Source organism: Silurus aristotelis (genome assembly GCF_946808225.1).
Source record: "Silurus aristotelis genome assembly, chromosome: 3".
NCBI classification, from domain to species: Eukaryota; Metazoa; Chordata; class Actinopteri; order Siluriformes; family Siluridae; genus Silurus; species Silurus aristotelis.
The window spans coordinates 7,855,023-7,867,109 of NC_139576.1; the positions used below are offsets into that span (position 1 = coordinate 7,855,023).

The 12,087-nt window shown below is 37.0% G+C and overlaps 1 protein-coding gene across 2 annotated transcripts in view; it reads right to left on the reverse strand.

The window, feature by feature from the left end:
* Positions 1 to 12,087, reverse strand: part of pde1a (phosphodiesterase 1A, calmodulin-dependent) — a 92,191-nt gene that overhangs the window by 18,520 nt on the left and 61,584 nt on the right. For both annotated transcript variants that reach the window (XM_083537020.1, XM_083537021.1), the window contains 3 exons: positions 9,058 to 9,171; positions 6,926 to 7,108; positions 1,129 to 1,195 (listed from right to left, as the gene is read on the reverse strand). In XM_083537020.1, coding sequence (XP_083393146.1) covers positions 1,129 to 1,195; positions 6,926 to 7,108; positions 9,058 to 9,171 — 364 coding nt within the window. The remainder of the gene's footprint in view (positions 1 to 1,128; positions 1,196 to 6,925; positions 7,109 to 9,057; positions 9,172 to 12,087) is intronic.

Sequence of the window (12,087 nt, forward strand, 5' to 3'; positions counted from 1 at the left end):
TTTCTGTTTTTGGAACGCCGACACCTGTTTCTTAGTGAGTGGGGCGTCCAGCAGCACGCCCCAGGTGAGGGTGAAGAAAGGGACAAGTCCATCTCAAAACGTTTTGCGAGGTTCATTTGCGAGCCCCAGGAACTGGCGCGCCGCTCGGCTTCAGTGAGAGGTTGTGAGCACTCCCTTTGAAGAGTGCCGCACGGGAGCAGAGCAATGGCATTGACATGCAGCTGGCTCTCTCGAGAACCGACTTAGCATGCTCGCTCCCAGGATTTTTTTTCTGACGAACAATTGACAGACAATTCAACACACACACACACACAGAGCACTTTGTGAACAAACAAAAGCTGGCACTTGCCTCACTACATGTATGTTTTGTACTTCCTGGTTGTGACTGGCCTGGTGATGGCCAGCGTTCCAATTTTTGACAGATTACACATATTATTTCAGAGCATGAACACCCGGGCGTGTTCCTCAAGCATTTCGACTCAGCTCGAGTTCCTTAAAGGAAACTTATAACAATATTCTAGTGCTTTCTATGCCAAATAAATGAACCACCACTTTTACACTATTATTACATGTCTTATAATACTTTATTATACACTACACAGACAAATGTTTGTGGTCAAACTTACCATAAGATTGGCATGTGCATTTTTTGACAATCCCATTCCACATTTAGTCCTTATTTGCTGTTATAATAACCTCCACTCTTCTATAAAGATGTTCCACTACATTTTGTGTGCTTATAGATATTTTTTATGTATTGAACCAAAAGGGCATTAGTACAGACAGCTACTGATGTAGATGAGGAGGCCTGGGGTGCAGTCAGTGTTTCAATTGATCTTAGAGGCATTCAATAGAGTTCCATGGAAGAGAACGCTTTAGAAGGAGATCTTTCACCCCAACCCATATAAACTATATCTTCATAGAGCTGGCTTTGTGCACAGGGGCATTGTCCTCCAAGAAGTTTGTCAAGTTTCCTATTACTTTTGTCCATATAGTATATGGTACATAATAAGATATTATTATATTTTGTTGCTTTTACATTTTAAGCAGATTTTTCAAATGAATGTGTGAATTTATGATATATTACTGTAACCCAGGAACGTGTATGAAAGGAATCGCACTGAATACCTTAAGAGCGAGGATCACAGCTGGTGGATATGTCAGCCCGGCCATGTTCGACGTCCTCCTGTACATCCTGTCCAACACACACACACACACACACACACACACACACACACACACACACACACACACACACACACACACACACACACACACACACACACACATCCACACAGCCTTTTATTACTATATGGACAAGATCTGCTCAGAAAAGGTCACATTTAACTCTGTCACATTGTGTGTAAATCAGAATATTATTATAGTAACATCTATGTGCTAATACATAGACCATGTGAACAGAAACATTACTTTGGTACTGTATGTAATGTATTAATATATTAGGATTGTAAAGCATAGCAACTTCCTGTATCTGTACCTGAGAGAGAGAGAGAGAGAGAGAGAGAGAGAGAGAGAGAGAGAGAGAGAGAGAGAGAGAGAGAGAGAGAGAGAGAGAGAGAGAGAGAATGAATAGAAGAAAGAGAGAGTTCTGTTGCTAGATTTTGACCTTGACTATAGATATTACTTCACACATCACAAACTTCGCCATGCATTTCCTTGATCTCCGCCAAGAATTTCTGTAAAATCCCAAAATATAAATATTTTCACAATTTCTGTTATATTAGAATGTAAGGAGGAAGACGTGGGATTTGGGACTGACAAAGCACTGAGCTTGAACAACCCATTTCACAAAACATACAAACTGCCTTTCAGGTGATTGTAATAGTTTGAATATATTTATATTTATTTTCCACTTCAGTGGTCAAGTAGAGCAAATGCAAGGATCAAAGATATAAAGTATATTTCAATTTATATGCAAAATAACAACAGGAAAAAGCTAAAAAATCTATATTTCCCCAAAGTTCTCAAAGATTCCTCAAGCTTGAATGATGTGTGCAGTTTTCCTGATCATAAATAAAAACAGTCTGTACTCTCTGAAAGTACTACTTATTTGTTCATTTGCTGTTATGATAATTTCCACTCTTCTGGGAAGGTGTTTCCCCAGATTACGTGTGCATTTGTGCTCATTCAGACACAAGGGTGTTAGTAGTCAGGTACTGATGTAGGTGAGGTGAGAAGGCCTGGGGTACGGTCAGCTTTCCAAATCATCCCAAAGATTAATGGTCAGAGCTCTGCAGCAGGAGATCTTCCACTTTAACACATGTAAATCATCATCACCTTTGTGCACAGGGACATTGTCATACTGGAACAGGTTTTAGATCAAGCTCAAGAGAATTAATGATACTGCATCCAAAGGTATAACTTTCATGGCTAAAAATCCAGGTGTCCCAAACTTTTGTCCATATAGTGTACTTACAGCAAGAAAAACAATGTCCATAGTTTATTATAAAAATCAGTGTGCTGTATAAACTATATTTACCTGTCTTTTCTTAATGAATTAGGATGAAAATAGCAAAAATTGGACAATAAAATAGCGGCCTAACAATGGGAAAAAAAAAATCCTCATATTTTCAAGGTACATTTGAGATGAGATCAGTCATTACTTCAGTGTTGCAATAACTCTGCAGAAAACAGAGTTAGAGAGAGAGAGAGGGAGGGAGAGAGAGAGAGAGAAAGAGAGAGAGAGAGAGAGAGAGAGAGAGAGAGAGAGAGAGTGGAAATGATATATGGATTTGTATTAAAAAAGGAAGTGAAGCATGGTGATTAGGTCTTGTCCATCTCTGTGGCCTTGAGCGAGCTGAAACTGTTTTTCACATCAGCTGTGATCATAAATTGAGAAACCGAGAATGACAGGCAGAAACTAAAGCTGGACACTTCTCTCAGCTTGTCCTGGAGCAGCAGTGTCACAGACAGGCAGTCTAAATCAGCAGGCTTTCCTACAGGTCAGGATGGAGTTTGTCTAAGAAAGAGCAGGAAGAAAACTACAGTATATATTTGAGACAAGCACCAAATATACATTACATTTATTCCAACACTCTCCCTTTAAATGGTGGTCATCTGAAAATGATCCTAATATGATCCTGCAAATTCAGAAAATGTTGTTTTATCCAGATCCTGATCCTCACATCCTAAACTCCTGCATCTTCCAGATTATAATCTCCTCATACTAAACCCCTGCTTCATCTAAAACCTAATTATACCATACTAAACTCCTGCTTCTTCCAGACATAATCTCCTCATCCTAAACTCCTGCTTCTTCCAGACATAATCTCCTCATCCTAAACTCCTGCTTCTTCCAGACATAATCTCCTAATCCTAAACTCCTGCTTCTTTCAGACATAATCTCCTCATCCTAAACTCCTGCTTCTTCCAGACATAATCTCCTCATCCTAAACTCCTGCTTCTTCATTACAAAATCTCCTCATCCTGAACTCCTGCTTCTTCCAGACATAATCTCCTCATCCTAATCTCCTGCTTCTTCCAGACAAAATCTCCTCATCCTAAACTCCTGCTTCTTCCAGATCATAATCATTTTATCCTAAACCCCTGCTTCATCCCAGTCCTAATCCTTCCAATCTAAACTCCTGCTTCTTCCAGATCCTGCCATCCCATCCTCAACCCCAGCTTCCTCCATCTTTCTACCCGTCTTTTTCATCTCCTACAATCATAAACTACTGTTTCATCCAAAGTTTACTGCTTCCATTAAAACAACCCAACTATTTCAACCATAATCCAACCACCAAACCAAAACTCCTGCCAGAATCCAGATACTGCATGATACCCTGCTGCTTACAGGGTCATCCAACATCTGACTATTACAGCCATCCTGCTGACTACACACTTCTGCTTTATCCAGATCAATACTTTTTGAGGAAAGTAAATGTTTTTTTAAAGATTCTTTGGACAGTTAAAGGTTCCTTTTCACATACTTCAAAATAAATTCTTCAAAAAATTGATCTTCTTAGGTTCCTCCAAGAAGTTTGATGTCAATTCCTACCAAAAAAAGTATAATAGGCGTAGATTTGCACTTATTAATCTAATGGCAATTTCAATTGAAGAAAACTGAAGATTGTAGAGAAACCCTGCTTGCACATGCAAAGAATCACATAAAAAACACTGAAACAAAACTGAAGTTTATTTTTAGACCTTGGATCTGCGAAAGCAACATTAAATTCAAATTATTTTGTGTGACCTGAATTGAATCTGTTGATGGGTTTTGGGACTTTGTGATTGGAAGCAAGGGGTTTCCTCATCAGAAGAGCCATGTAGGACCCTTTTATCCAGGCTAATAACCCATAATATTTCAATGTATCCTTGAAGTCATTTTTAAAGTAGATTGAGATTATTATTACCTTATTGCTAGCCATTACCAGAATTATTTGCTATCAACCAAAATGATTAGACCATCGAACATAAAAGAATGGGGATTCCCTGCTGAGTTCTCTGAAAGAACAGCTTTTGTCCTTAGAGTATAGAACATTATGCTCCTATTGCTAACCATTATCATAATTATTCTAGGATTATAAACGATGGACACTCCCTGCTAAGTCTTACGTCCCCTCATTGCATCTCCCTGCATAGCTCGATGACAATACGGTTTTATTTAAGTGTGGTTATGCTGATTTTATTTTATTAAAAAATGGTAATAAAAGTAGAAATCTATTTTTTCTCTAGTGCACCATGGATGATAAATACAAAACATTGCTTTAATTACTCTTGGACAAAATGATCCAGCTTCATAATTCTAGTATGATTCTATTAATGGTGATGATTAATCAGGTGTGTGTGTGTGTGTGTGTGTGTGTGTGTGTGTGTGTGTGTGTGTGTGTGTGTGTGTGTGTGTGTGTGTGTGTGTGTGTGTGTGTGTGTGTGTAAAGGGCCAGAGATTTCACAACAGTTTCCATGGAAATGTTAAAAAATGGCAAGAGGTAGCATTCCTGACAATGAGAGAGAGTGAGAGTGAGAGTGAGAGAGAGAGAGAGAGAGAGAGAGAGAGAGAGAGAGAGAGAGAGAGAGCCAAGAGAGAACTGCAAAGCAAGGAAAAAAATTGATTAAAAAAAATAAAAGAATATGTGAGGTTAATGGAAAAAGAATGAACATATATTCATATACATGAACAGAAAGTAGAATGAGAAAGGGGAAAAGACAAAAAATGAGAAATCTGGATATAGGGTTCAACATAACCAGGAGAAAAGTCTAGACAAAACAACAGGGAAACGAGATGGAGTTGGTCTGAGAAAGAAAGATGATGGGGTAATAAGGATAAATCAGTCAAACGTTGGAGGACACACGTTCAACATCAGTGCTTTTTCTTTTCTTCCCTATTGAGCACCTGTGGGGCATCCGCAAGCAGAAGGTAGAGAAGCGCCATGTGTCTAACATCCAACAGCTCTGTAATGTCATTATGGAGGCGTGGAAGAAGATCTCAGCAACAACCAGTGCAGCTTTCCAAGTTTCATCTTTATAGTAATATACTAAAATGTTAGCTGAGAGTGGTACTCACTTATATTCTATCTATCTATCTATCTATCTATCTATCTATCTATCTATCTATCTATCTATCTATCTATCTATCTATCTATCTCTCTCTCTCTCTCTCTCTCTCTCTATATATATATATATATATATATATATATATATATATATATATATATATATATATATATATATACAAACTCACTCACTTACTTACTCAGTCACTCACTCAACAAACTAGCTAGCTAACAAAATCACTTACATACTGACCCAATAACTAACTAACTAACCAACTAACTAACTTGACAAACTAGCTAGTTCCCAAACAACCAACCATCCAACCAACTAACTCACTCACAAACTAGCTAGCTAACATACTAACCTACTAAATAGCTACCTAACCAACTAACTAAATGACTAACTAGCTACCTATCTAATCACAAACTAAACTTAATTAACAACCTAACTAGATCACTAAATAGCTAACTACCTAACCTAACAAATAAATGCTATACTGAACAAAAAAAAAAGCAATAAATTAAAAAGTACTTGTTTTGCACTGAGACAATCAGTTACTTAGTAACCCTAATGCAATGAACTAGTATTAATAACTTTATTATTGTTACACTGTTCATCAGTTTGGCACTTTATAAACAACACCTGATAATGCATTAATACCCTCACATTAAAATAGAAATTCAGTTTTATTTGTTACACATAGTACAACCATACACAATACGACATGCAGTGTAACGCTGATTATTACAGGTCTTAGAGATCAAATGAAATTAAAAATAAATAGTAATAAAATCAATCAGTCAATAAAAACTACACCTACTACTGTGATTAATACTAATAAAATAAGTAAATGGAAAAATTTTCAGGATTGGAATTTTGTACTCTGTTGAATATTTATATGAACTAGTAGTAATAGTTTTGTCCCCTCATACAATAGATATTTTTATTTTGCAGGTTTACATTTTATATGTAAAAACATGAACGATGACTAAAACCTTGTTTATTGGGAAAATGTCGTGTTTATTTTCATATTATGATAAATCACTTGTGTATCTTTGGGACAAAACGGAATAATTGTAAACGTAAATGTAACCCTATTCCTGCTGTCACTTAGCAGTTAAGGCTGAGGTTTTTGTTTTTTATGTGTGTGTGTGTGTGTGTGTGTGTGTGTGTGTGTGTGTGTAAACTGCTGCCTCTACTTTATTATTGGCTACACTTCGTAAACCAAAGTTTTATAAAATTTTATAGGGGTTGACATCACAAAAGAAAAAAGAGGAAAGAAAAGAAATTAAGGGAAGATAGAGAGAGAGGTGGAGGATAAGGAAAGAAAAGAAAGATAGCGGGTAGATAAACTTCTAGTGTCTGACACTGAAATTATTAGGATCAATAACCAAAGTAGACTGTACTTTACCTCTCAACAAAGATTCCAGCCTGTACGGCATGAACGATGCTGCGAAACCGCGGCTTCTCCTCAGGCCTCCGTCGCACAACGCCCATCTTTCGAGTGAAAGTAGACGCCAGCCAGTCTCGCACCTCCATAGGCACGGAGTCCGCCTGGATATCGCTGAGCTCATCCTCAGTATCCAGCAGGCGTCTAGGGGGGAAGAGTCATTTTTAACAATGTTATTGACATTAAAGAAAATTCATGAAAGTTAACAGTCACCAATTAGCATTGCAGAGATATACATGGTACCTTTCCTTGTTACATTCTTCCATTTAATTAAGACTTTATTTAAATCCCAAGGTTCTGGGTCTAAAACAAGACTGTGTTATATGCTGTATGAAAAAAGAAATGTGTGGACACCTGACTATAAGATTCATATGTGCTTTTGTGAACATCCTATTCATTGTTAATGCTAGCTGGCTGGCTAAAATTGGCGAAACTGACATGATTTTTGAGTGAGTTTAAATCATAGTTATACTTTTTCTCATTTATATCTTTTGTGTTAATGCTAGCTAGCTAGCTAGTGAAAATAAGATACCGTGTGAATACCTGAGAGGAATATTAAGTCATATTCATAGTTTTTATCGTTTTGGCAAAAGATAAGCTAACTTGACAGGATCTCAGAGACGTCTTAGTCATCATTTTTATATTTAGTGTTAATGCTAGCTAGCTAGCTAGTGAAAATAAGGTAACGTGTGAATACCTGAGAGGAATATTAAGTCATATTCATAGTTTTTATCGTTTTGGCAAAAGATAAGCTAACTTGACAGGATCTCAGAGACGTCTTAGTCATCATTTTTATATTTAGTGTTAATGCTAGCTAGCTAGCTAGTGAAAATAAGGTAACGTGTGAATACCTGAGAGGAATTTAAAGTCATATTCATAGTTTTTATCGTTTTGGCAAAAGATAAGCTAACTTGACAGAGAAGTCTTAGTCATAATTTTTATATTTAGTGTTGATGCTGTGCACGTCAAGATTCTTACAGATAGTAAAGTTTTTGTATATTTTGACCTGTCGGTGCTTTTGCTATGATATTTACCTTACAACAGTGTTTATTCCTGAGATGGTCTTACATTTCTGTGTGTTGGTGACCATTTCTGCACTAGAAGAACGACATGCTTTATACTGTTTACTGCACACTACAACATTACATCAATAATAACTCGATAACGCTCCATGCCCGGGGGACATCGTTTGTTAGCTGGGCTTGTGTCTGAGTCAAACTGTAGCGTGAAAACGAGCATTTTAGATGACTGGAGGGCTGTGACTCAAACCAAAATGAGTAAAGTGGGATGGATATTAAGGAAAGAAACGATAGGGGTGGAGGCAGTGGTAGAAAATTGGTTAGAGAACGATGAGATTGGCAGTAAAAATGACGATTTTGTAAATAAGGAGCGAAGTGAGGGACATAGTAATTCGTGCAGTGATAGAGAGTAAAGTACAATAGATGAAGGAGAAAGAAGACCAATGTAATAAGGTAATAAGAGTGAAAAAGGAAAAGATGAATACTAAATAAAAAGATATCATGAAAATCTATCGATCGATCGATCGATCGATCGATCGATCGATCGATCTATCTATCTATCTATCTATCTATCTATCTATCTATCTATCTATCTATCTATCTATCTATCTATCTATACAGTATGCATAATTAGATATAGCTACTGTGGTCTGGCTTGGTTCAGCTTTATTATTCATGGGGTTCTGATCGCATCTCTATCTTGCAATATTTACTTTACTGATAATTAGATATATTTAAATGTAGAAGGGATGTTTATTAAGGACATATGAATCATATAATAAGGTGCCCAAAAGCACACTCCAACATATAGTGTAACATCTTTCCAGAAGATAGGTAGAATGACTCAAAAAGCACATATGAATCTTTTTTGTATGAAACTTTTTGTCCATATAGTGTACATAAAACTTGATTTATAAGAATAAATTATTCAGAAATGACTTAGACCATAAATTATATATATTTAGCTTCCACTCCACTTCTGGATGGAGGAATAGCAGTCGTAGTGTTCTAGATTATGTGTAGATTCAGATGTGAATGGACTATTGAGAAGGGAAGAAGAGATCTCGGACTCACCTCGTTTCATCAATGTAGACCGCTTCCAGCACTGAGGCGGCATATTCAATGTTCTTCCTGAGATCCACAACATTCACCTCGCCCTTATCCAGCTGCTTCACTAGACATCTCAGCCTGCAGGAGACAGAGATCAGATCCAGATCAGACTTATACATAAAAGCAGATCAGAGCCTATATTCAGGTCAGACTTATTTAACTTGATTGGAGCATACATTCAGATCAGATTTATATTACATGATTAGAGCTTATGTCCAGATTAGACTCATATGACTAAATCAGACACATACCGTAGCTCAAAGTTTGAACTCATATAACTTAAAAAGAATATATTTAGATTAGACTTAAATAATTAGATGCCATAATTAACCAGATAAACATATACCCTAATTAGTCTGATTAGAGCAAAATACAACTTTAGTTAAGACGCATAGATCCAGACCGGATGTACATAACTAGAAAATAATTATTTATATCTTAGATTTAACTAATTCAAATGTACAGATCAGATCCGGATCAGACATCAAACTAGACTGCATGCATATGAGTGGTAGCTCAGTGGTTAAGGTGCTGGGTTCAAACCCCGGTATCGCCAAGCTGCCACCTTTTGGGCCCTTAACCCTTTGTACTCCAGGGGCGCCTTATCATGGCTGACCCTGCGCTCTGACCCCAGCTTCTAAGCAATATGCGAAGAACAAATTTCACTGTGCTGTAATGTATATGTGACAAATAAATGCTTTTTAAATCAGATTCATATAGCATCTGCATCAAGCAAACTCAGATCAGACTCCATTCACAATATATAGGTATATATGCACAAGAGTTCAAACTTATAACCCAATCAAACTTTAACTACATCCAGATCAGACTCTATTTACAACTGGTTGAACAATTGTGCCAGCTGTGAACGAGTGGAGGGCGGAGCCGGACTGAAACAGAGCGCACTGATTAGTCTCATCAACTGCAGGAGTTTCTTGCCGCTCATTCTGCCCACCACTTGTTTACCGCTGGCACAACAATTTACACATAAGGGTTTTATATATATATATATATATATATATATATATATATATATATATATATATATATATATATATATATATATATATATATATATATTGTACAGACCAGACTCATAGTACCAATTCAGAAAATGAATACAAAATCACACAATGAGATTAGACTCACACTCAAACATATCAGATGCACATACAACCCCCCCCCCCCCACACACACACACACACACACACACACACACACACACACACACACACACAGATCCAGTGATTAATTTCCTGATTTGACTATATGATATGAACTATCTGACTGATATGACTCCGTTTCAGACTCGTATATCCATATCGTATTTCCTACACAAGCTTTTACACACATCTGATGCAAACTAACATGCAGATCAGACATAATCACATGTACTGTCATATATTGACCTCACACACACAAATTAATATTTAAATCATATTCATACACAACAAAATGAATTTTATGCTACAGAAAGTTAACAAAAAGAAAGTCCGGTGATTTAGCCTACACCACTCCATACTTGCAACACAAATCTGCAAGAACAGCCAGTGTTTCAATCAATCCCACGCTTAAGTGATTAGACTTGGCTTATTGTTCATGAGCTGCTGGGATTCTGAGACTTTCTGTCAGAAACTCTGATCTATCCAAGGTATAAAAGACTCGACCCACTTTGTGTCGGCGGCAAGCCGAGCATAAAACAGCACTTCTGAACTCAATAAAGCGACGAAAAGGGATTTTTTTTGTAGATCTTAGTCTTTCCTGTCATCATTATAAAAACAACAGGCATGTGATGGTGCACCAAACAGAGCTCCATGTGGCCACTCGCATCTGTGTTGAGTACATGAAGGGTTTTTGCTTTAAAATCTGCCACGGTTCAAATGCACCATTCGGTGTGTGTGTCTGTGTGTGTGTGTGTGTATGTGTGTGTAGGTGTCTGATTAGCATTCGCCCGTGTTAAACCCAGCAATCCTTAATGCAACACTGTGAGTCCTCATGGAAGTTTCGCAGCAGCAGAATCAGCGTGGGATCCTGACACCTGGCTTACAGATACCACTTAGCAGAATCTCTCTCTCTCTCTGAAGCAGATTCGGAAGAACATATCTTGGAATGAATTTCCAAAAACAAAATAGTTATACAATTTTTAATGGATTGTCAGTGCAATGTGTCTTTAATTTCTTTTTTTTTTTTTTTTTTTATCATCCTAAGCACTGACATAACATTATACAGTATTAGGTACACACTGTAGAGAAGTGTATTCTATCTGTAACTATGCCCAACAAATGTATCAGCCCTCCTACGCCTCATCCATCAATGGAAAAAGACCAACATGTGACAGCAGGTATTGATTTTATTGGACAGGTCATCTCAATGTAGGCAGAGAATGTGGTGAAGCTATGAGTGTGTCTTGTGCAGTAGTGTTACTTGAGCTTTTAAACACATGTACCATCAAAAAACTAAACCCAGTAAGACCAGAGGTGTAAAGAGTTCCTAAAAGTCATACTTAAGTAAAAATATAGAAACCTCACTGCATTACAAGTTTAAAGTCACCAATTCCAACATGGCTTCAGGAAAGTCTTCAAGTATCTGATTTGAACAGTACTTGATTATTTGACTTATATTGAATGCAGAATGCACAAGTCCTCAACACCAATACATTTTAGTGAAAAGCTAAAAACAGTTAATTTGTGAGAATTATTCCTATAATACAAATCATATTCTACACTTTAACACTGCAGTAACCCAAGATCAACACAACATCCTCTTCAACATGCCAGATTTAAAAACACAGTAGTAAGACAAAGTATTAAAGCAATCTTTCAAAAAGGGATCTTCAATTCACAAATGCAATTATAGTATCATGTCATTAATCAGAAGAACCATTAGTTTTCAATGGAGAAAATAAAATGGCTATGGCCATTTCGCCTGATGATGATTTTCACCAGATCTCCTCTTCTGCAGAATAAATAAGCCATGGCAAATAAGGCTGTTGTG